Consider the following 26,897-nt stretch of genomic DNA (forward strand, 5'->3'; position numbering starts at 1 on the left):
CTCGGCCGTTTCTTCTTCCCCGTAATGCGCTATACCAGTTCAAGTACGACGAACCAACTCGCCCAATCTTCAACACTTGTGAACTCGTTTTGAGTAACGTTTTTTTTTTACTTTATTGTTTAACATGATCCCTTTTACACGAGTCATCTTCTGAAGGAATCGGAAACATTTAAGCCATTAAATCGAAGGCCGTCAGTGAAATCTGTATAGAGGCAGCCCGAAAAATGATGCGGTCAAAAAGTAATGTGAAGCTGGATTTTTATTTGCAAAAGTGTTGCTGCACAGTGCTCATACTCCAGCTGTCTTCTTTTGCCGTTATTGTTCAGTCAATTTTATGCGCACACAGGATTCAGAGCCGCTCATTTGTTTTTATTTGTTTTCAGAGTTGTCTGAACTGTAGCAGGATATCCTGTGAACTATTCGGACTTCTGATAATGGCTGATGAAAAAGAACAACAAGCACCGGAACGCAAAGTAGGCGGTGGTCCAGACTGTCTTCTACTGGGAAACGAGAGCCCTCTGCCAGAGGATGTGACCGGTGAAAAGACGTCGGACTCCCAGGACGGGCCAAAGCAGTGGGACTACTTCCCATGGGATAGATGGTCACGTGAGAGGAGCACAGACTCTAGGGAAAGGAGTGTGGACTCTCGTGACTCAGCAACAAGGGAGAGGGATCTACGGTAATTGTTCTCAAGCCACTTGGCACTAACACCAGTTTGGTACCTTTAAATACGATTTCAATTGTATATATATGCACACATATTAATGAACATTAACGCTGCAACCTCTACGATTGTAAAAATACTGGAAGCATTGCTGAATTTGGCAGTTATAAAAAAATAAAAACAGTGGTCACCCAAATTCAACTTGGAACAGTGCCAGAAGGTACAGCCTAGTGAGTGAAAAAATTGGTCGGATCTTACGTACCGTGGGAATCCATGTAATGCGAAGCATGTGGCGGGAGGGGACTGTGGCGTAATTTTTCACATTGAGCAAGACGTTACGAAATGAAGCTAAAGATAGGCACAAATGGTATACACACACAGATATGGTGAAGAGTCGCAAACGTGTTTCATAACCACTTGTTTACAGTTGCGTAACGATGCCAACAGCAACATGGGTATTACCAACCCCAGACGTGGTAAGCCGACATGTAGTGTTTATACTTGTCCATTATGATGGAGAATGCACACACGTTTCTCCGACACGTGTGCGTGTGTGGAAGGGATTCTTGACAGTTCTCATGTAGATGGCAGCGAGCGAGCGCAATGTCTTTGTTATTGTGATTTATGTGCACAACACAGACCTCACCGATTCCGCTGCTTGTGTTTTATGTGCCCATGCCTCCGCAGCTGCAGTGAAGCCACGTGCTGTGGACGATGCAGTGGGCTTATCGCTCCAGCTTTCAGAAAATGCTAACACGCCAGTTTCTGTGAGCAGAGCGTATTTTTCGAGGTCGTGCATGTGCGCGTGTGCAGATGTTAACCTGACATGACGCCTGTGTCGTAGGAGTACATATGGAGTGTTTATTGCTTTGTTATAAAGTTACATAGGCTGCTCCTTAACCACAATTGACGTTGCACCGACATTACGCCTGCATAAGATCTTTTTTCAAAGCACTTTCTAGACCTGGTGTGGCTCTGTGGAAGAATACCTGACTGCCACGCAGAATGCTTATGTTCGATTCCTGCTGGAATCCTAATTTTTATTCTTTCCATTCGTCGGGTCAATGCTGCCGATGTCGGTTTTTCTTAACACTCTCGAGTTTAATTTACCAATGTCTCTTGTCGCCGTTCCTTGGTATATAAACTGGCAATCACCTGTGGTGCATACCCGTATACCGCGGCCCATGGTGAATGGGTATGAGCCACACTTGTCTGGAGGGAAGGGTTTGACGTACGCGACAGGATTTTCACATTAGTCACGTCAAGACCGGACAATCACATTCGTCAAATCTTCTTACCCGTCCCTGCCAGTTTTGGTCTACACCATGTTAAGGAGATGACCAGGATAGCGCCGAGACATAGGTGGCTAGGTAGATAGATAGATAGGAACAAACAAACAAACGGCCAAAGTGCTTGAGGTTCGCTAAGAAATGCTTCGCATTTAAAAACAAATAAAGTGGCTGACTGGGCTAGTTGGTTGTGCATACTTAAGGTTAACAGCGCGAAAATAAGACACGGCGGACAGGAAAAAGACGAGACAAGCGCTGACTTCCAACTGAATTTTTATTGACACGAATGCTCTTATATACCCGGGTTAACAGAAAACAATCGGTAACAGAAGGTGAAAACATAAGCAAAGATATGAAATAACTATACATCAACTATCACTGAGCCTGCTACGTCAACTCCCGCATCCCAAAAAACAGAGCTCCCTGTCTGACAATGCAATTGATGGCTTGCTTACGCACGTGCCCCTTTCACGCGCCATCTGAGCTGCCTCAGAGATTATACGCTCATGCTCTTCTTTAATCTTATCCACGACTGTGGTCCTTTCAAACTGCGGAGTGCACCCACACGTGCTCACGTGAAGCGCCAGGAAGCCATCTTTGCCATTACGAACGTTATTGGCGTGTTCCCGTAAGCGCTCGTTCAGACATCTGCCCGTCTGGCCCACGTAGCACGCGCCGCAGGACAATGGGATCCTGTACACCACACCCTGCGCGCAGTCGACAAACTGCGTCCTGTGCTTCACCACGCACTGTTTACCGCGCCTCTTCACGGGGCAGGTCCTATTAGCCAACTGGGCCAATTTGTCTGGAGCACTGAAAACAACTTTCACGTTGAGGCGTTGTCCTATTTTCTTTAGGCGATGTGCAACCGTGTGCATATACGGAATGACCGCCAACTTTTCCCGCTTCTCCGCTGTGCTGCGCTCTTCGTTACGGTCACTGCCCTTACGTTTTCTCTTTCTGTGCATTGCCTCTGCCACAGAAATAAGCAACTGGCGCGGGTACCCTTCTCTTTCTAGGCGCTTTGACTGTGCCAGGAGACTGGTTTCCAAAACGTGATGGCAGGACCTCTCTAATGCGTTCCGAAAACATGACTGTACGATGGCTCTCTTTACTAGCTTGCTATGTGCCGACGAGAACGGCAAAATAGGCTTCTGCGAACGGGGCTCGTAACACCAGCACGTGTGGTGCTCCGAGAGTGAAATCTTTAAGTCAAGAAAGCGGATACTATCTCTCTCCGGCATCTCATGTGTCACCACGAGCGGACATAGGCAATCGCGAAACGTTTGTAACACCTGCGTGACCTTAGCATGAAAAACATCCAAATCGCAGTTCAAGATTATCAGATAATCGTCCACATACCGAAAAGTTTTTACGACTGATAATTCACCAAGCCTTTCACTCAATGTTCTGTCAAATTTGGCCAACAGCAAGTCACTCAGAAAAGGGGCTATGGATGACCCGATTGAGACACCCTCTTTTTGAATGTACGTCTTATCACTCCAGTCATGTTTTCGGAACGCATTAGAGAGGTCCTGCCATCACGTTTTGGAAACCAGTCTCCTGGCACAGTCAAAGCGCCTAGAAAGAGAAGGGTACCCGCGCCAGTTGCTTATTTCTGTGGCAGAGGCAATGCACAGAAAGAGAAAACGTAAGGGCAGTGACCGTAACGAAGAGCGCAGCACAGCGGAGAAGCGGGAAAAGTTGGCGGTCATTCCGTATATGCACACGGTTGCACATCGCCTAAAGAAAATAGGACAACGCCTCAACGTGAAAGTTGTTTTCAGTGCTCCAGACAAATTGGCCCAGTTGGCTAATAGGACCTGCCCCGTGAAGAGGCGCGGTAAACAGTGCGTGGTGAAGCACAGGACGCAGTTTGTCGACTGCGCGCAGGGTGTGGTGTACAGGATCCCATTGTCCTGCGGCGCGTGCTACGTGGGCCAGACGGGCAGATGTCTGAACGAGCGCTTACGGGAACACGCCAATAACGTTCGTAATGGCAAAGATGGCTTCCTGGCGCTTCACGTGAGCACGTGTGGGTGCACTCCGCAGTTTGAAAGGACCACAGTCGTGGATAAGATTAAAGAAGAGCATGAGCGTATAATCTCTGAGGCAGCTCAGATGGCGCGTGAAAGGGGCACGTGCGTAAGCAAGCCATCAATTGCATTGTCAGACAGGGAGCTCTGTTTTTTGGGATGCGGGAGTTGACGTAGCAGGCTCAGTGATAGTTGATGTATAGTTATTTCATATCTTTGCTTATGTTTTCACCTTCTGTTACCGATTGTTTTCTGTTAACCCGGGTATATAAGAGCATTCGTGTCAATAAAAATTCAGTTGGAAGTCAGCGCTTGTCTCGTCTTTTTCCTGTCCGCCGTGTCTTATTTTCGCGCTGTTAACCTTAAGTAATTAAAAACAAAGTTGTGCTTTTGTCAAACTACCGAGATACAAGAGCCCTCTTTTAGTGGCAGAACTAAAGGGCACACACAATTCTAGCGTCTTTCTGATGCATGAACCCAGTCATGGTTGGACTATAGTGGGGGAGGTATTCACGCACACCTCATTTTCTGCCCATTTCCAGTGGCTGATGTCACCTACTCTCATCAGTGCGTAGTGCCTATAAGAGGGAATAAGACATTCACTGATCATGGCAAGAGCTATAGAATGTGAGAAGCCAATAAAGTGAACATTGTAACCTTATGAATTAGTGAACTGAAACAGGCGTCGGAGCTGGTACCCCCACAGGTTCTAAGCCACGAGGGCCAAGCCACAGCCCTCGGAGATGCCCCCCCCCCCTTCCCATTCCTCACCACTTTTACCACTGTGATGCCAGCGGCTCCTTTGACTACCTAGTTAAAGGGGGCACCTTTCCTTGAACAAACGAAACACCTTTCTGAAAGCTTGTGATTCTGAGACTCTCTTTGTCAGTGCTTCTTCTACGTCAAGAGTGCCGCCTGTTTTCTCTGGTTTCCTTAAAATATGCATTGCTAAAGTAGTAGGCGTGTATTTGGAGAACTGCACAGAACCTGTGAACATTGCACGTGCATGCACAGTTCTGGCCTCCTCAAAATCTGAATGAGGTGACAGTTTGTTAAAATTTGAGCAACATATGAAACTTCATATAATATATATATCGGGCGTTAAAAGTTAAGCTTTATGGTTTTGTTAAAATTCAGCTCTGTGAAGAATGCGAAAACCACCTTTGCAGATAAGTTATGTATCCAGGGGGACACAAAGTGAGAATGATTATCGCTGTCAGACACCCAATTAACTGAGATTGAATAATAGACCTTTTAATTAGTGCAGCAAGCAAACATGTTTGTATTGAAAAGTTAGAGGCAGTCGAGTTTCTAGACAGTTCCATTTGGACGAATTCTTCTAGCATGTCTGTGCCCCTGAGATATTCCACTGCAAAGATTAATTGCGGTTTGCATGATTACGCATGCCGGACGGTGAGGATCGGCGCAGTGTCCCTCCCTGATGTGACGAGCAGTCATTGCTTGCTATTGCCAGCTGGTAGCAAAAGGGTAATTGTTATCATCTTTGCTTATGCCTTTGACCCGTTGTCAGATTAAACGCCGCATGCAACTGCTGCGGCACATCGGGGAGGAGCTTTGCGCCAGTGGTCACTTGTCTTGCATGCATAAGTTGTTGAGCAGCAAAATTACGGTGGACAAGACATGGCAAGACAGTATGCACGTCGCTGTTGTCGAGAGTATCTGCAGTTCACACATTTCAAGTGGCAAAAATACTTCATCAAATAATTCATAACGCTCACATATACTGCTTTTAACCCCTTTAACTGCTTATGACGAGCTGAGCTTGTCATGAGACTTTGTCACTTATTTGCTTATGACGAACAGTGCTCGTCCTGGCTCTTCAATGTTTCAACAGGCTTTTGACGAGCCCAGCTCGTCAAATGGTGTTTTCCTATTTAAGACATAGATGGCAGCACGGGTTCCATGATTGGCGTTTTTAATGAATGAGAGCCTGCACACTAAACGGCGAAATGCGTGCCTTGCGTCTCTCGTGCGTTATAAACGAACATGGCTGAGTGCCGTGCTTTGAACGCTACCACAAGGATGGTAGCCTCGTCTATACTCTGTTCCAGAAGTTCCGTGCAGCAGAGCCAAGGCTACACGACCCTCGAGCGCAGGTTGTTGCGAAGCGAGATGTAGTGCCCCATATACGTAGCCCGTTGTTTGTCCTCATGACTTTTGCAAGCGGTCTCGTCGGAGGATTTTTACTTGAAGGCTTCTCTGCGTGTTGTAGCTGTGATTTGTATGACGATTTTGTCGCATTTTCTGTATAAAACAATTTTTGTGGCTCCATGATACTGAAGAAAGAGTTCTTGCTTGTACGTGTTATAACATGCAAATGACGAAAGAAATAACGCTGTTGTGGCTCGTATGTGTTATGTTTTTACTTATAAAGTACGAAGGAATGGTACGACACCATCTAAACTTTTATGAGCAGTCCGCACAGCCCGAGCGTCCACAGCGCCGCGGAGGACCCAGTCTTGGGTTGTGATTAGTCCACGGTGGCAGATTTGGTCACTCCTTAGTCAAAATGGCGGCGCCTGGTTCACCTGTGCGATATCATTCCCGGATCAGCTTTTACGACAAGGGAGCGAAGCAGCACTTCGCATGCCCATGGGCATGCGTATACGAAATCTGATGAAGCGTGGTGCTTTCATATTCAATTTGGCTAGTGCGGCGCTTTCCACCGAAACATGAGCCACTGAACCCTATCCCTCAAATGTCTACGTGCAAGTATCTCGAAGACGCGCGCTTTTACGGTGCCGAGGAGAATATTTAACCGCTTTCACAATTACAGCTCATCTCACTGCGCAGTTGCACAGTGTCCCGAGACGCTCTTGCCGCTTTCACTGCAGCGCTCGCCGCTAGCAGACGACAGGGCGCGGAAGGATACATTTAGATGTGCTCGCCCTCCTGATTGGTTGAGAAGGCCTGTAGCTTCCACAGTGTTGCACGGAACTTCTGGAACTGAGTATAGTTCATATTGAACTATCGAGGAATAGTACATTTTAATGCCATAGCGTTAAAGAGCTCATTCCACAGAAATTGCGTGGTTGGTTGTGAGTGAAAGATCATCTTTTGTAAAATAAATAATAAAAAAATCATAGGTTCGAGTGAGAATCGATCCCAGGCCATCTGCATGGCAAGCAGGTGTTCTACCACAGAGCCACTCCATTGCTTGGAACTGCAGTGAAATTCACTTTAATGCTTCACAAACATATGTGTCCTGTGTACAGGTGTCACAGTACGAGATGTGATATTGCAGTAAAACAGGGGTACGAGTGTATATTGCCGTCGGGCATCACACCATGTGAACTGAATATCGAGTTGGTGCAGTAATGTGTGTGCCCATTACAAAAGGCACACACATTACTGCGCGTATTCCCTAACGAACACGTAGTGGGTACATCGCAACTTCAAAAACGTATCGCACACATAATTGCTGCTGGTTTAAAGCATGCCACCCATTACAAAGGCCATACACATTAGTGCGCACATTCTCTTACACACACGTAGTGGGTACACTGTTGTCATAAAAGTGCTGTTGAAGAGGGTGGAAACCTTTACTATAGGTATGTTGAGTGTGTGTGCGTGTGTGTCTGGTGAGACCTGGCGACTGAACATAATGACAAGCGAAACAGAGCATGATGAGGATGGGGCCGGATATCGCTATCGCATTCAACTCTTAAAGGTGTCTGCCAATTTAAAAAATTCTGTATCCTCTCGTTTTGTCCACGGGAAGTGAAATGGAACCCATGCTTTCTGGAGCTGCAGAAATTTCTTTCGGAATACCCATCAAATGCCCCAGGTCTGGGGTATTACCAGGCCCGCAGCCATGGGGAGAGGAGCGGTCTAGGCTCCCCCCCCCCCCCTCCCAAAATTCTAATAATAGATGGGGGTGTTTTACTGAAAATAAATAACGAAAATATGCATTTTTCAAGGCCTTCAGCAAGTGGGCCCCCCGAAAAGAATTGCCTAGGTATTACATGACAGTGCACAATATTGATCACCGCCGACCCCTTCCGCCCCAGCTACAACCTACGTCATGTTCTCGCCCCCCCCCCCCTCCCCGAGATCCAGGCACTTTCTCTGGAGATGGTTCTACCGACGTTGACGCCTGGCTGCACTGGTACGAGCGCGTCAGTGCTACGCACCGCTGGGATCGCACACTCATGCTCGCTAACGTTTTTTACCTCGACGGCACTCCGCGGACATGGTTTGAAACCCATGAAGACGAAATAACGAGCTGGGATCTCTTCAAAGAGAAGATCCGCGACCTTTTCGGCGATTCCTCTGGTCGTCAGCTCGCTGCAAAGAAGGCTCTCGCCACACGCGCCCAGACATCTACGGAATCCTACGTTTCCTACATTCTTGACGTCTTGGCTCTTTGTAGCAAGGCCGACCAGCGCATGTCGGAGGACGAGAAAGTTAACCACGTCCTAAAAGGTATTGCCGACGACGCCTTCAATCTGCTGGTTTTTAACAACGTCGCGAGCATCGACACGATCCTTAAAGAATGCCGCCGTCTCGAACAGGCTAAAGCCCGCCGCGTACCTCAAAGCATCACGCGCCTTCCAAACACAGCGCCTACTTCGTCTTGTGATGACGTCTTCCGCCAGACCCCTCCACGTGACAACCTCACTCGCATCATTCGTCAAGAAGTCGAGGCAGCGCAACCGGTAGTCACTCCATTCCCAACGCCTGAGCCTTCCCCGACCACGCCTTCCTTGATCCAGGCCGTCGTCCGTCAAGAATTATCGAACGTCGGCCTACATCCTGTTTCACCTGTATAATCTTCTGAGCCTTTTTATCGTCGGCCGTCCGCTCCTTGACTTGCTTCCAACTATTCTCGACAACGCAACATGTCCGAATGGCGTACCTTTGACGACAAGCCCATATGTTTTAACTGCCGACGCGTTGGTCATATCGCTTGCCATTGCCGCAACCACTGGGCTCCACCGGCACACTATGGATCTCCAAACCAGGCCAGTTCTGTCACCCAGTCGTCCTCAGCACTTGCATCTTCTATGCCGACCACATTCTCTGCTCCTGCCGCACCTCTGACCAGACCTCGCTACGACCGTTCACCATCCCCTACTCGCCGTCAATCTCGCGTGCCCCCACAATCTCGCCATGCTGCCTCTCCGACCTATTCACAGCGCCTCCGACCGGAAAACTAGCCAGTGCAGCTTCTGGAGGTGGAGCTGCATTGACGACCTCAGCAAGAAATCCTCGTTTGACGTTAACGACCAACCGGAATCTTTTGGACGTTACTGTGGACGATGTTCCTGTGAGCACGTTAATAGATACTGGGCCGCATGTGTCCATTATGAGTGCTGCTCTTCGCCGCCGACCTAAGAAGGTTGTAACGCCCGCCCTAAACCGAGCCGTACGAGTCGCCGACGGGGGAACTGCCGCCATCCTTGGCATGTGCTCTGCCCGAGTTACTATTGAAGATAGAAGCGCTGTCGTTCTTTTTGCCGTTATCGAACATTGCCCCCATGAACTCATTCTCGGTATGGATTTCCTAGCCACTCACTCTGCCCTCATAGTCTGTTCAGCCGGTTCTCTTCACCTTGATTTGCCTCTCCTTTCCGATCCGACCGACGCACCTCAAAGTTAGGCGCCTCCCGCCTAACTCTGTTATACACGTCGACTTATCCTCCACGCCACCTGTACCTGATGGCGATTACATGGTTGCACCGATTCCTGCCGTGATGCTAACGCGTGGCGTCGTTGTTCCGCATACGGTTCTGACATTTACTGGAAACCGCACCTGCCTTCCTCTTGTCAATTTCGCACTGACTGCACAAGTTCTTCCACAGGGTATCTCCATCGCCCAAATTACCGCTCTTCAGGACCACCATGTCGAGCCCTTCAGAGTGGATGATTGCTGCAGCTCAGCCCAAGGTTCAACTTCATCACCATCCTCGGGCGTCGACATTGAACGGATGGTTTCATCGGACCTCACGTCTGATCAAGCTGCAGCTCTCTGCCACGTTCTGGAGTGCTATTGCGATATTTTTGACTTTGCCAGTACATCCTTAAGCCAAACGACCGTCGTTACGCATCGCATCAATACTGGCGATGCGAATCCGATTCACAGGCGTCCATATCGTGTTTCTGCGTCGGAGCGTACAGCAATACAACAGGAAGTCGAGAAGATGCTCGCGAAAGACATTATCGAACCCTCGTGCAGCCCCTGGGCTTCTCCCATCGTCCTTGTCAAAAAGAAGGATGGAACATGGCGCTTTTGTGTAGATTATCGGCACCTCAACAAGATTACAAAAAAGGATGTTTACCCTTTGCCCCGCATCGACGACGCCCTAGACTGCCTATATGGTGCTACTTATTTTTCAACTATCGACCTTCGGTCTGGCTACTGGCAGATAGCCGTCGATGACATGGACCGCGAGAAGACCGCATTTGTCACTCCTGATGGTCTTTATCAGTTCAAGGTGATGCTCTTCGGTCTCTGTAATGCGCCGGCCACCTTTGAAAGAATGATGGACTCATTGCTCCAAGGGTTCAAATGGTCCGCCTGCTTGTGTTATCTCGATGACGTTATTGTTTTTTTGCCCACATTCGACTCACATCTCGGTCGTTTAGAGGCAATTCTTGACGTTTTCCGTAGAGCACGACTTCAACTGAACTCCTCCAAATGCCACTTTGCTCGTCGTCAAATCACCGTGCTTGGCCACCTCGTCGATGCCACAGGCGTGCGCCCAGATCCAGAGAAAATTCGCGCCGTTATAAACTTTCGTGTTCCGAAGTCCCCAAAGGATGTTCGCAGCTTTGTGGGGCTGTGCTCCTATTTCCGGCGCTTTGTTAAGGACTTTGCGACCATAGCACGCCCCCTCACAGACCTCTTGAAGAAAGACGCCCCGTTTTACAGGGGCCCTGATCAAGCCTCATCTTTTTCCCAACTTACGACCCTGCTTACCACGCCGCCAGTCTTGGCCCACTTCGATCCATCAGCTTCAACCGAGGTCCGCACTGATGCCAGTGGGCATGGCATAGGAGCAGTGTTATTGCAACACCAACGTGGACACGACCGTGTTATAGTTTAGGCAAGCCGACTGCTCTCTCCCGCCGAGCGCAACTATTCAATCACGGAGCGTGAGTGCCTCGCTCTTGTGTGGGCAGTCGCCAAGTTTCGTCCATACTTTTACGGGCGCCCATTCCGTGTCGTCACCGACCATCACGCGCTCTGCTGGCTAGCCTCACTCAAGGATCCCACAGGACGACTCGCTTGCTGGGCTCTACGCCTGCAAGAATACACATTCTTTGTAACGTATAAAACAGGGCGATTGCATCAGGATGCGGATTGTTTATCCCGCTACCCTGTGGAGAAAGCAACCGATACTGACACCATCGCAGACGTTTTTTCTGTGTCGCAGCTGCTCAATATTGGCGAAGAGCAATGCCAGGATTCTTCTTTACAAGCCATTATTGACCAACTTGAGTCAACGCCTTGCGACGCGCCTCTACGAATGTATCTCGTCAAAGACGGGATCCTATACCGCCGCAACCTCGATCCACTCGGCTCCGACTTACTCCTCGTCATACCAGCCCACCTGCATTCGACTGTCCTTCACCAACTTCATGACGCTTCCTTGGCGGGCCACTTGGTCGTTTCCCGCACATACGACCGTGTACGTCGTCTTTTTTTTGGCCTGGACTTGCCCGTTCTGTTCGACGCTATGTCGCCGCTTGTGAGCCCTGCCAGTGCCGCAAAAGGCCGTCTGCCCTTCCAGTTGGATGCCTTCAGCCGATCGACGTTCCCGCTGAACCTTTTTTTCGAGTTGGTCTCGACCTGCTTGGTCCTTTCCCACTCTCCAGCTCCGGAAATAAATGGATTGCTGTCGCCACAGACTACGCGACGCGGTACGCTATCACATGAGCGCTTCCGACGAGTTGCACTACAGACGTTGCGGACTTTCTGTTGTACGACATAATTTTAGTGCACGGAGCCCCTCGCCAACTTCTCACTGACCGTGGCCGCACCTTTCTCTCAGCTGTCGTTGACGAAATCCTGCGGTCTTGCAATACCAAACACAAGTTTACGACTTCGTACCATCCACAGACGAACGGCCTCACGGAGCGCCTCGACAGGACCATAACCGACATGCTCGCGAAATACGTTGCGGCTGATCACCAGGACTGAGACAATTATTTGCCATATGTGACGTTCGCCTTCAATTCGCGTCAAGACACTGCCGGCTATTCGCCATTCTATCTCCTATACGGACGAGAACCCGCACTACCCTTGGACACCTTGCTGCCCTCCGCCACCGAATATGCCGCCGAAGCCATTGCCCGCGCTGACCACGTGCGCCAACTCGCCCGTAATCGCCTCGAGGCCTCGCAGGAGCACCAAAGACAGCTCTATGATTGTCATCATAGAGACGTGCACTTTTCTCCGGGTTCTCTTGTGCTCCTCTGGTCTCCCACTCGGCGTGTGGGGCTTTCTGAGAAACTCCTGTCACGGTACACTGGACCATACCGTGTCGTTCGCCAAATCACTGACGTTACGTATGAGATCGTCCCAGCCGATCCAACAACGTCATCGTCAGCTACGAGCGACGTCGTTCACGTGTCTAGACTCAAGCCTTATTACCCTCCCTCGACCAGATCTGTGTAGATTAAGCACCGAGACGGTGCTTCTACCGCCGGGGGGTTATGATACTCTTCTCTGTCTTTCGCATGACCGTTACAATACCACACAGCCGCCGCAGCGTGGCTGCATGAAAGACGAGGAAGACGACGTGGTTTCTCTGGTTGTTGCTGGACTGCCGCCATCTTGTCCACCCTGCGCTGTTTTAACGATTTAATAAATAGTTACTAAGCTACCCGTAACAATATCATGAATAAAGCATTTTTATAAGCTGTAAAACGTTTTCACAAGTTTTTTTCTGTTTTCAACATGTTACTGAAGCATTTCACGTCACAAAAAATTTGGCAATTTTGGAACAATTTTTCGTGATTTAATCGGCACTTAAGGGTTTAGCATACTGCTTAGATTTCTATTTTCTATTCGTGAGTACAAGCACACTGTGAAGGAGAGGGCACATTCGCGCTGTTTCCACTTTTGTTGCTCAATGGCTATCGAAGTTTCAATGGAGTTGTGGGGTGCTCCGTTGTCTCGATAGACTAGTGACTCAACGGCCTTTGAAATGTCTCGCGTAGCAGCTCGTGCTTGACAACTGAGTGAATAGATTATCGGTTCGAATGCCTTCCAAACGCTCGCGTGACACGGGTATAAATCAGATCAATTCTGCTATAGCCGTAACGGGCTGCAGTATATACAAATAGATAAATCATGAAATGTTTACACCTTTTCAAGTATCATGTTTCAGAACTTTTTACCTCTCACTGGCTGTCAATAAATACATTTCCTGTGAGTGTTCCAAATATTGCTGTAGCTGCGCCTATAATAATGAACACCTACCTCATCACTATGAGCATGAATATAGCTTTCATTTTGGTATGTTATGTTGGTTAATACTTCATAAAAATTTAGTTTTACACCTTTGTTTCTAATGTCAACAATAATCCAATTTTACTGCAGCTAATACTTGGTTTGATGTCAGCAACTCGAAAGGAAGCTGTGTTGCTGTTTGTGCTGTGGGAGATGTGGAACTATAGCATCAGGATTATTATCTAATCACTGCAGAAATTTCGAATTGGTACTCTTATGGCTTTCTCTTTTTTGCCACTTAGGCAGTGCATTGGTCATATCTTCAGTGTGTAACTCGATTATACCGATTATAGGTAGCTTAGACATCAGTGTTAACAGGTCTACAATTGTGAGGAAAATTAAGAAATAAGTGGGTGTGTGCTGAAAGTTCTGTGTTCATTAATAGAACTGAAGTAATCAAAGTTATTTTACAAACCTCCATTTGGGCATTCTGCACAACCCTTGGTGTTACTCTGAAGAAAATGTCGCAGGCATTAACAGATGGTGACAACTATATGATTATGGGTCTTCACAGGTATGCCGAGGAACGGAAACGTGACCGCGAACGTGGCCGCCGGGAGGAGGTCATCCTGTATCGTCACAGAGACTCTGAAAGCACCCAGAGTGATAGTACTGAAGAGGAGGAGGCAGAAAGCTCAAATGAAAGCAAAGTGAAGGCTCCCGCATCCACTGCTGTGAATGAAAGTGCTGAAAACAAAAGAACATTTTCAAAGGAAGCTGTTCCTCTACCACTGAGCCATTCTGAGAGGACTGAGCATAGTACAGCGCTGGCAAAGCACGCCCATCAGAAGGCAGCCAAAGCTTCCAAGAGTCCACCTACCAGCAAGGAAGCCTCAAAGCGCACGGAACTTGCCAAAGGTGAAGCCTTGGGCTGTCTTTCAAATAATAGGGAGAGGGAGAATAACAGTAGGACCTGTCTTGCATCTTTGTACTTGCATGTTCTGTCTCCGTTGGAGTTCACTTAAATGTGGCTTAAAAGCTCTGGACAGGATATACACATAGGGGGATGAGCTATGCTCTTTATCATGACAGTGTTAGCATTGGATATTGATATTTTATGTTACGTTGGTAGTAATAGAAAAAAAATATGTGATTGTAGTCAGTCATAAGTGCTGTTATAAGCTATCCCATTTTATTTGATATTTTTTTTAACCTACTGCTCATAACTTGTCGACTGAAGACTATCGAAGCAACATATTCATGCCAGCATTGGGCTGCACTTGTCTAAAGAACTTTTGCTGGTGTTGCCCTCACCATTTCTTCTTGTGCAATTTTTAGGCATTACGGAGCTATGGATAGGTAGTCACATTGCAACTAGGTAGATTGAATAGAGCAGTGAAAGCAGGCATAAATTCTTCTTGTACCTGAACCACTTGCTTATTTTAAGTGCAGATTTCAGTTTAAGCTGGTGACTGGTGGTAACCTTTATAATGAGCCATGGCTGGACGAATTACTTTCCTGCTTGTCCAAAACTAATAAAATTAGTAGCTAGTACTTGCCATCACATGCCCTATCAGGGTTTCATTGCACAGTGTAGTTAGTGTGTAGTGCATTTATTTATTTATTTCAGGTTGAAATGGCCTTCTTGCTTTAGATGGTACTACCAGTGTTATTGAAACTAAAATTTTTGCTGATGCACCTGCATGTAGGCCAAGCTATATAGTATTTACCTTTGTTTCCATAACTTGCAATGCACTGCGGTTAGGCACATAATATGACAAAAACCAGTGCTGAAGACCTTCTCCAAGTGTTTTTTTTTTATTGAAAATGAGCTTGGGAATTAAGCAGGAAAAGCAGTTTGCATAACAATGCAACTCTGAATGTGCCATTCATACTTTTAGCGTAAGTGTTGCTTTACCAGTGTTGCTATGGCTTGAGGGGCATTCTTCGTGTGGCTTGTAATATCTAGGAATGTAAACTGATTGCATCAGTGCTTGAGTGAATGTGGATAATGTTTTTCAGCTGAAAATGTTGCACATACTGAGGTTTTATTTGTGTTATTCTTTAAATAAATGCAATCTGCCTGTATCCACAAAACTGCAGGCTCATTAGCAAACAGCACATGGCCTGTTGCAAAGCTAGCAGTTTTGCACTAAACCTATCATGTTTCTTGTGTGTTATACATTAGCACAGTGATATTCGGTATGCAGCCTTAATATGCCATGAGTGTAGAATGCTGTGTTATTAACAGTTTTGCTTTGTAGAGACCGAGATTTGGAGGATGCATTACACATGAAAGCATTGAGTATTTTTTATAAGCCTTGGACGGGCACACAAATGTTTAAACATATTCCATAGTGATGAATATAGGCCAACAGCTCTACTTGGTATTTGCATCATTTCACTTACGGCAGCTTTGCCGCTTTCAAAACAGAATGTCTACTATGCATGACGGCACTTTACCAATCTAGACCGACTTTATTTTACTTTTTAACATATTTGAGTAAAGCGGCTTTTGCAATACCATCGGGGTTATGAAGCAAAAAAGGCAATTTTGTTATTTATACAGCGCATTGGTCAGATTTTTTTTTTTTTGTTTGTAAAAAGTTCATATGTTGAACACCCATCCTTTTGTAAGCCTGTTACATTTTGGCACCATCATGTTCACAGCTAAGATATGTGGATAGACAGAAATAACAGCAAGAAAATATTCAAAGTAGCTTAATTACCTAGAAGGTGTTTCTATCATTAATTATTGTCATTAATATTGAAAATAGCTTGTTGATATTCAGGATAGCTTGATTGCCTAGAAAGTGTTTACGTCGTAAGTATTGTCCTTAAGCCACACGTTGCAATTACAAAATTGAAAATAAGCAGCAGTTATGTAATGTCTACTTTACAGCAATTGTAATAATAGTGCAGCTCCTGTGACGTCTATCCTTTTAAAGGAGTACTGACACGAATTTTAAAAATTGTCCGATTGTTGGTTTAAATAAAAATACTGGTGTCGAGAAAACTAAAATGAGTATTGTGGTGCCTGGGAATGCATCGTATATATTTTAATTACCGCTACCTTAAAAAGACACTTTTGGTTTCAATATCGAAGGGGCGGCTTCTTATTGACGTTTCATAGCAGTGTGACGTCACGGGGATACAGAAACTCGCGACGTACTAGCGGCAAATCCGTCATCTGCTCGTGGTGTACATAAACAATGATGAGTGAATTGTCGTCCAGTGACCCCGACAGTGATTTCTACGATTTAGACTGCATGCAGGACGCAGAACTCGCAAACTCGAGGGACTGTCTTGACTCGTCGGGATAATGTCCATTGCAGTAAGGCTGGCTTGCAGATGCTCAGTGACAAAAACTTAAAAGTCAAATTTAAATATTTTATATGTTTTCTCCGACTCTGGTGTGTGGACGGCGTTGACACTGCATACCAAGGAAACGAAAAATGTCCCTTTTGCGATGTCTCAAAATCGTGTCAGTACTCCTTTAAAAGTTGTTCTAAAGATATGTTAGTATTTGAGTTAATTAACAGCCATGGTGGCTTAGTGGACATGGCATTACGTTAATAATAATGAGTATGCGGGATCATATGCTGGTTGTAGTTGGCCGCGTTCTGATGGGATGGAATGAAGAATGCCTCTGCACCGTGGATTGGGTATTGTCACAGAACCCAAGGTAGTCTGAATCAATCTGTCTCCCACTGCCCCGCCACGGTGGTCTAGTGGTTATGGCGCTCGACTGCTGACCCGAAGGTCGCGGGATCGAATCCCGGCCGCGGCGGCTGCATTTTCGATGGAGGCGAAAATGTTTGAGGCCCGTGTACTTAGATTTAGGTGCACGTTAAAGAACCCCAGGTGGTCGAAATTTCCGGAGCCCTCCACTACGACGTCTCTCATAATCATATCGTGGTTTTGGGACGTTAAACCCCAGATAAAAAAAAATAAAAAAATCTGTCTCCCACTACTGCATGCCTCATAGTCATGTTCTTCTCTCAGCACATAAAACCCCAGAATTTAATTAAATTCCAGCCAATTATGTCCCCCATGGCATTCCACTACTAGTTTGTGTCTGTTTTAACTGAAATGACGAGGCATTTTTAGTAGATATCAGGCAATTTATGGGCATGTAGAAATATTACATGTAATATTTCTACAACCTTGGGATACCTGTTTGGCAGCCATGGCTTTAGTACTGCTCCACTTGAATTTCTCTGCGTCTACTTGTATCCTAAAGTGAATAATAAAAGGTATTTGCACAAGTTAAATAATTAGTGAGAATATTGTTAAAAAATTTTCTTTCTGCGGAGTTCCACCTGGTCATGTATCTGGCTGTGAAGATAAATTCCAGAAGTTTACTCGTTGCTTGTTAGGGAAGGGCTTGTTTTTGTAGGATCTGTGAGCGCATACTAAGCTGCATTTTAGAGCCCTTTGATGAAAAATGTACCTGTTATTGCCTATTGGCTGGCACACAAGCGTAAAAGGATGCGCATGTGCATTTTCATATCGCAACACCAGTTGCTTTCTTTGTCAGAAATTTAAGGAGGCAGTTGTGGTATGCACGTGTCGATCCCGTGAAGTTTTGTCCCTGCCCGTACACATCTTTTTGCATGTTATTTTACTTACACACATTTTTGTGCATGTTATTTGACTTGTGTATGGATAAGCATATTATTCACTGGACATATGTTCTTATGAAAGTTTTTTTTTAAGTGCTCTTATTTACATATGCATCGACTAATTTCTTACGGAGATCTAATTTTTGCAGACTGTTTGCATACCATGAACAATCAGCCCTGTAGATAGATTGTACTGTACATCACAATAAATTTGCTTTTGTATAGAAATTCTTTCCATTTTTGAAAATGATTGCAATGTTAGTTTTGTAGAAGGATGTGGAACATTGAACTTACTAATGCAGGGTTCTTTACATTTACAGTCACCAGAAACCATTATCTTAATGTGTTAGATGTACTGCTACATAAAATTAATAACATGAGGTGTCTTAAGTTCTTGACTCAACAGTTAAGTAGGAAAAAAAGAGCGGCATTGTGAATGGCTTGCTGCTTATGCAAGGTAAGCTGGTTATTGCTGTAGGCACGGCTTTAGGGTGGTTTAAATTTCTGACCATTTGTCCAGAGCAGCTTTACGTCATCACACACAGTCATACAAGTCTATCAGGGCCCTGCTGCAGTGCAAGAATTTCGCATTGTGGTTAGTGCCTACAAGAACAATGCATGGTAACGTGTACGGCTGTACTACCACTTTTCTGTTAGAATATTTAAGATCGTGCAATAGTTGTGTCTTTCATTAATGAGTACTTCTGCAGATCTGCTTTTATGACTTCATTTTAAAATAAGGCGCGGGGTCTGATTTCAGACAGCTTGCTTAATATGTTTTTGTGGCAACATTGGCATTATTTATTTAAAAAATAATGATGTGAGGTAGTGACGCTATTTTATTAGCTCTCATTTTTGTAAGCCACAGAAATGAGGCAACTATTCTGCAATTTGTATTGGAAAAACCATTCTGTGAAGTTTTATTATTATTATTATGTTATTATTAGTTTTGTTGTCCTGAAGCTAGCGATACAGTTTCGTTATCTTGTGAAGTGTTCAGCACAATCAAGGGCATGTTATGAGAAAGAAGTAGTTCTTGTGAAATTTTACACTACAGAGATTTATAGAGCATGAAATATGGCAATTGCTGAACACATGTTCCTTTGGTGCTGTTACCAAAATGCTTGTGTTTTGCAAAACGGCGATCGCCTTGTTGACCATTATTAAAAATTCTGTGCTTGTGATGTTTTTATATCTGCACTAGAAAGTCATAAACAGTTAATTTTCTCAGTGACACACTATTCTTGCTGGTGGACATCAGATGGAGCGAAATGAAACTAATAATAAAATTCACTAGCTATCATCTTTTCTACACCATGTTGCAACAGCACATTTCAAGCTTTCCAATTTGTACTCAGGGTACATCCACTTTGGAATTGTTAGCATACAACTAATTTCACAGACATTTATCCCAAATTCTGCATTAAATAAATTTATGTTTAACTTAAGACTTTCAGTTACTGTAAATTTTGCAACAATGCCATTTGAAGAAGTTGCGCTGCATATTGTCTACAAAATGCAGACACATTGTAGAAGCAAAGCTCAAATAGGCATGTCTATGAGTGTATTGTCATATCATTGGGTGGTTTCTGTCCTCACAGAAGTATTTAGAACAACAAAACTTTGAACTTTCTATTGAGCGTTGCAAGTTATTTTCTTGTAGGTCTGTTATGTTGGCACAGTCACAGTCAAAATAAAATCTCCATCTCATTATGCCTTATTAAAGGTTTTCATCTCATGATGCTTCATTAAAATTTTTCTTTGACTAAGAGTTAATGCAATGGAGAGAAAAAAATTGCCACTGAGAAATTGAAGAGAGCCCACACTGGCCTCCTCATGTTTGGCCGCAAGGGTGGCTAAAAATTACTATATATGTTTCAGTTGCTTTCTAGCAGAAAAACAAGGTAAAAGGGGCGAAAAGACACGTTAACTTAGCTAGAAGTCTTGCGAAATATTGTGGTAAAGAAACAGTTCATGTTGCAGAGTTCCTGAAGGGCTGTTGTAAAAAAAAGAAGCAGGATGGCTTTTTTTTGTGTGTCCTTATTCCCTCACTTAGCACATTGTACAGAAATAATATGCTGGTATTGGTGTTTGTGGCTTATCAGTAACGGTGCTGCTATGTGGGCTAAGCTTTTTCTGAAACCTCAAGTTTATTACTTTTACTCAGCCCTCAGCCATGCCAGTCTGTATGGAGACACATATCTAGTATTTCCGCATAAGGAAATTGCCTCAGTTGGAAACCAGCTATAATAGGGACCTTGCTGATAGAATCTAGTTATAAATGCATTTTCTAATTTCTGGCTATCATGTGAACATCTTTTGCATAGTTAAAATCTCCTTCTACTTGCTATCTCTTCCATACAGTTTTATAAGTCACTAGTGGGCTGTTGCCTTTCATGACATGCCTTAAAATTTATGTACACATTCTCTGTTTCTTGTCATCCGATGGCTTTTGTTTTCAACACTTATGTTCTGTTGTACATCAGTTGTGCAAGTTCATCTGCATCTTCTTTTGTGTTCAAAGTGTAAAATTACCCGCCAAAAATTGTTGAATGAAAGTCGTGCTCGTATAGACTCGTCTCTGTTTTACTGTGAAAAATTTGTCACTCTTTCATATAATGATGTTTTGAAATTTGACATTCTGTACAGTTGTCACCTACTCGGTCTGCATGGATGATTCTGATGATACTACTATTTATCTTCTTTCTAATAACATAATTTTTGGAACATGAATAATCACATAATTGTCTGGATCTTATTACACCTCATTATTATAGAAAGTCTGCTCAGCTATTGCTGGTGACAGCTGGCTGGCCTTACTTCTATGCTGTAGGACGTACCCGTTCATCAAATTTTCTCATCTAACTACCAACCTTCCTGTAAGAAGGGGAATTCATGAACCTACCATCACATTTTTAATTGACTCAAATTGAGTTGTTATAACCTGTGGCCTACTGTGCTTTGATTGCTCGAAATTTTGAAATGTGTGGGTTATGTGGAAAACATAAGCTGGGAACCTTAAGAGAGTTTGTCATCACATTATAGTTGCACAATGGGGGGTAATGTAGATATTAAGTTAAAAAAAAGGACTGGATGAGCATTGACTTCAAGTTGAATTTTACTACATGAATGGAAATTAAAATATAAGTAAAAAATACACGCCATTTTTTTCCGCAGATTCATGTCGCCGTTGGGCAGTGCCAGCAACGGTCGGCTAATGCACTTGTGTCATTACTAGTACCATTTGTAATACTATTTCTCTGGATTAAGAGAGCTGCCACCATCTTTCCAGTTTATTGATCACTGCACTTACAAAGACCTTTGTTTGATGAAATTTGTTCTCACCTGCAATCATAGCAGTGTAATTCAAGGTGAGAATTGGCAGTATCATTGAGCAAGCTGTGCTGAATGTTAATGCACTGGCCTTATTATTTATCCAATGTAATGCCTTTTTTGAACTCCTTGTAATTTCTAATGGTGATCATCTAACACAAAAGATTTCGGAAACTTCCTCAATCTAGAGGAATGGCCACACATTTGTTAGGTAGCTGTCGCTGACACTGTTTTTAAGAGTGAAGTGAATCAGGTAAAAAATCTGGTATGTTAACCCCGTCAGCACTTGGTTGTATGCATGTGGACATAGTTGTGTTTTTGTTGTGCTGGTTTTCCTTTTCCATTCTTGTATCTAATAAATCTGTCTGGAGTCGCCACTCCCCTGTCCTTTCTTCACCTGTCTTCACATGTTTTTCACATTGTGCAGCTAAACATGGTAAACAGTGGAGAGTATCCTCTTAAAGGGGTCATGAACCACTTTTCCAAGTAATGATCTAATGGCCTCAGTATCTGAGTGTACTGCCTCCCGAATCGATTGCCGCAAAAATTTCTCGAATCCGTCAAGAATCAGCGGAGTTACGGGGGTTTGGCGCACGCTCCCAGCGCTTTCTCTCTTTTCTCGTGCCGGCGAGCGCACTGGAAGCTAGACAGGGAGGGGGAAAGAAGTTACGCCAGCGCGCGTCACGAAACGTGATCGCTGTCCCGCTGTGATTCGCTTGCGCGAGTGCGGCTACCGTGTACTGAGGAGTGCGGCGCCGGCAAGTGGCGGCACCCCGCGGCAAGAAGCGCATCTGATCCGAACGCCGCTCTCGATTTACGTCGGCTATCGGCCAATAAGCATGCTATGTCTCTTGCGACGTACAGCGGACAGACGCCCCGCCCACCGACGAGAGTGAGAACCGGCCTCTGTTTGAAAAGAGGGTGCCTGGGGAAACGGCAACTTCGCGCTCCGCTTGTGGCCATTACGCGGCGCGCACGAATGTAATATTTGGCAGAGCAGTTCATAGCCGTGTCAGCTTTCCGCAGGATGTGTTTTTTTCAATCAGCCCAAGGGGTGCTTCATGACCCCTTTAAGCCACAGTGACCATTCTCAATGCCATAGCCTCACTGTCCCACAACTTACGTGTGGGACAATATTTTGTCTCACTTTGATGCTAGTCATTGATGCAAAGACAAGTGAACGGTTTGCTTTCTGAGCCACAAGCTGTCATCTTGATAACAGCCAGGAACTTTTACAAGATAACCACTTATGACTCATTTTATCTTACTCAGGCTAAGGTAAATTTCTTGATGCATTGTCCAACGGTTGAAAGCCAAGTTCACTGACCATGCCTTCCACTTATATATATATATATATATATATACCAAAGTGTTTATTTCTATCCCCCCCTTCACCCCCTCGTAGCGCTTTGCCATCTGAGGAATCTCATCACATTATTTTCAGCTTTTCATGTACATTTGTACTCGTCAAGATCAAGGTAGCTAATGAAAGGGGTGTTTTAAATGTGGTACATACTTAGTAATGTACTCTTGAACGCGCCTCCCCTTGGCAGTATTTTCAAAACTCTGCGACCTCCTGCTGTGATATTTTTACTATGTAACTCCAGCATTACTTTTCCAATAAACCTGATTTGACATTTGGGTAATATGTAGGGGTGTGCGAATATTCAAGTTTCGAATACGAATAGAATAATACCTAACCGAATAATTCGATTCGACTTTCGAATAGCTAGTATTTGAAGTTTCAAATAATTCGACCGGACGAATATCTAAAACGCGACAAAGGGCAATGGTGCAACTTGGCTAGGGTGGGGTGGCTAAAACTAAGGCTAACATCGGTACAGTAGGCGTTTCATTAAAACTTTCACCGATACCCTGGTACAAAAGCGAGCGCATGTTTATTTTAAAGGCGATTATGTAATTTCCACACGTAAAAAAAAAAGAAACACGGGAAAACTGTCAAGCTCTTCACAACTTTGCCTCTCAAACGAAGGCACGGAGTTTTCTTGCCTAGTTTGGTCGCGTATGCTGCAGGCGCCGTAATACATTTCGGCTTCGGCCCGCGAAACCCTCGGTGATTGGATTCACATATGAAAATTTGTTCACGGTGTGCAGTCATCACTGCCGCACCGCACCACTCGTTAAAAAACTCCCATCGTTCCGGCGCATAGTTAAAACACTGCTGTGAACGGACGCCCGAAGATTGTTGGGCCACGAGTACCCATGGAGATAAAGCACTATTACGCGACTATAGATGAAGCACATTTGAAGCCGCATTCCACGAACATAGGGGAAAAAAAAACTAGCTACCGTACCCCCTTTATTCAGCCGTTAGGAGGTTAGGAGTGCCCCTGCTAACTTGAGTGACGGCTCTTCTATCAACATGCCTGCGCGCCCATAAAAGCAGATGAAAAATATTCTTCCGAACAAACGCATGATAAAGATGCCACCAAGCCGTTTTGTCCCTGATTTTTCCTTTGTTTTGTTTTAACTGGTGGTACAAATTTCGTGTAAATATACATACTATTCGATATTCAATTCAATATTCGATATTACTGGCCACTATTCAGCACTATTCGATTCGAATTCGATTCGAGATGAAATTTCACTATTCGCACACCCCTAGTAATATGTTCAGAAATTTATAGAGCAAAAAAAAAAAAAGTTGGACATGGACGTCTGACTGCTTTGCTTGTTTTGCGGCCCTGTTACAGTGTCATGCAGTGGGTTTTCTTTTTCCTGTTGTGAGGCATTTTCCCCTCTGCCTCATCGCACTTCCTTAAATTCTAAAGATTTAAATCAGGCAAATTTCTCAAGCACCTGGACTTATTCACACTCCACATGAAATAGTATTCGTTTGCTTATACACAGCGGGAGTAGTTTTTGTGGGCAGGGCATTTCAAAAATTGTGTGAACATTTGTGGATGCATCACACCACACAAAAATTCATTCTCAATAAATTCGATTCTTCTGCAGTGCATTTGGTGATGCCATATGTTCAAGAAAATGTTTAAATTTTAAGATGATGGAGTTAATAGGCACCTGAATGGCCTAATATGGAGTAAAGGACGCCTGTCATTAAACAAAGCATTTCTTTAGCCTGGTTCTGTACTGTTTTTTTTTTTTCTCAGAATGAGCAATGGTTATAAGTTATTGTTTCAAGGTCTAACCCCCCACAAAAGTTACTGAAGATATAAAACGGATGCAGAAAGTCCAGTTTTGTTACACTGAATCATGGGAAGTAATTTAATTATAGGTTCTGTATCTGCCTAGGTTACCTAAGGAGTCTACCTTAATACTTGACTGTGCATTTAGACATTATGCTTATAGTTTTCTTATCTTGAATGTATAGAATTAATAAAAATTTTCGTTTGCTCACATTTATGGGTATTTACACACACGTCTGCCATTTGAAAAACTCTGAGCAGCTGTATGGCACTGTATGGTACTGGCTAATGTGGAAGACTATCAAAAAGTGAAATGTCATGCAAATATTTAACCTTACCTAACTGGTGTAGGCTGTTGTAAGCATTTCAGGAAATCTCAATAAAGAGCCACATGTAAGTCTTGTATAGTCTTCGCAGCACAGGACTACAGGCACCATAAACATCTAAGACTTTTGTTAGTTGTGTGTCCTCTTGGAGGCTTTGAAAAACATTGGCGGCCTCAGGCATTCCATGTCATGTGTCTTCATATAAAAGTTTGGTGTTCTGTGTAGAAAGTCATGATTAGTAAACCCATTTAGAGTTGCCACTAGAATGGATATAGGACACTGCAAATTAAAGGGGTACTGACACGAAAATTTTCAGTTGTCATTTTCTTGCGTCAAATGAAAGGCCAAGCCCTCAAGAGCCTAGAAAATGTACTGCTAAGCGTGAGTGCACCCTGAAAAAGTAATTACAGTATGTTTTTAAAAGCTAGTTTCAGTTCCTACTGTACCCTGACGTCACGACACGGTATGAGCTTCTCGTCACATGATCGTGCACGATATCGTGAAGTTTCCACAGTCGCTCTGCACGGTGTCTCTGTTGGTGACGCACAAGCAGCCATTTTGAATGTTTTGGTGATGCACTAGCGGCCATTTTGGAAGTTTTGGTACCCGACGTCATCACAACCAGCCAGACTGCTGCGTGAAGTCACGACAATTAGTGCTGTAGCCTGACGTCAAGCTAGTGTCGATGTCGGTAGGTGCGCCATGGGAAAATCGACTTTAGTATCAAAACAAAATATCAGCATTTGCTGAGCTTCACACTTGCTCAGGGCCATCTCTGCGTACAGGAGATTTGTATGGCAGAGTAAACTCGCCTTTGAAAAATGGTGTCAGTAGCCCTTTAACGCATATTTTTGATCTAGTAAGGAGCACATGAATGAGCATATAGCAGGGAAACACAACATCAGTGTTAGCATTCAGGTACAGAGGCAAGGAGAATATGGGAAGCTTTTGAAGGGTTTAATTTCTTGTCATGTATATCATCGATATGAACTGTGAGTCAAGCCAAGGAAATCATAGACAAAGAGCGCTATCTTTGGGTTGTTTTTTTTTTTTAATAATTTAACCTTGGAAATACATAAGCACAAGAGGTTATAAAGGTTATCATTGAAATGTTTAAAGAAAAGTGTTCAAATTGTGATTATCTTATTATTTGTGACATCATTGATGAGAGTTGAATTTACAGTCTTTGCACGCTGTACTCTTACATTTTAGTTTTCGCACTCGCCAGTACTCCTCATAACCTGTTTACATACAGAAAAGAAAGTGGACAAAGAAGCAGCTGTCATTTGGCCAAATGGTAGAGCACTGCACTTGTCATGTCGAGGTTGTTGGTTTACCCCACACCGACAACAGATTGGTGTGTTCTTTTTTTCCACTTTTTCCACCTTATTAAGATTAAGATTTGTGTTTGTCGACAGGTCAACTTTCGACGGCAAAATTCGACCACTCAACAGAAACCGGTCATATCCACATATGCTTTGGTCGTTTTCAATGTCTCGTTACTTCATATAGTTATTACCTACGTGAAGGCTATGGTGCAACTATCCTTTTGCTTTCATCCTGTCCATGTCGTAACCTAATGGGCTAATCCTGCTTACATTGGTTGCGAAACAGCATGAAAAAAATGAGTACACAGAAAGAAACTGACAGTACCAAGCGCTGAACTACCAAGAATCTTGGTAGTTCAGCACTTGGTACTGTCTGTTTCTTTCTGTGTCCTCGTTTTTTTTTTTTTTTTTTTGCGCTGTGAAGCCTGTGAAGCCTTACCAACAAGCTCAGACCCATACAAATTACATTAGTGGCTTTATAAGGTAGCGGCCAAAGGATAAAAGTCAAATTGGAAAGGTACCATTCCAGATTTATTCTGGCATAGTCATTAAATTCATGCAGTACAGCACATGCACGCCCGCAAGTTTACAGAACAAGCATCACAATGACCACGTGTATGGAATTGGCAAAATAAAATAATTTTTACATTTTTCTCAAAAACGGTGTAGGGCTGGAAGACTAGCTTTGGCCATGCTTTTTGATCGTAC

At 44.3% G+C, this 26,897-nt stretch overlaps 1 protein-coding gene across 1 annotated transcript in view; it reads left to right on the forward strand.

Annotated features, from left to right (window-relative positions):
- Positions 1–26,897, forward strand: part of LOC119378927 (pre-mRNA-splicing factor CWC22 homolog) — an 81,868-nt gene that overhangs the window by 644 nt on the left and 54,327 nt on the right. The window contains exons 2-3 of the mRNA XM_037648014.2: positions 384–679; positions 13,985–14,328. Of these exons, the coding sequence (XP_037503942.1) occupies positions 435–679; positions 13,985–14,328 (589 nt within the window). The 5' untranslated portion in view covers positions 384–434. The remainder of the gene's footprint in view (positions 1–383; positions 680–13,984; positions 14,329–26,897) is intronic.

The sequence above is a fragment of the Rhipicephalus sanguineus genome, chromosome 1, assembly GCF_013339695.2.
Source record: "Rhipicephalus sanguineus isolate Rsan-2018 chromosome 1, BIME_Rsan_1.4, whole genome shotgun sequence".
Lineage (NCBI taxonomy): Eukaryota > Metazoa > Arthropoda > Arachnida > Ixodida > Ixodidae > Rhipicephalus > Rhipicephalus sanguineus.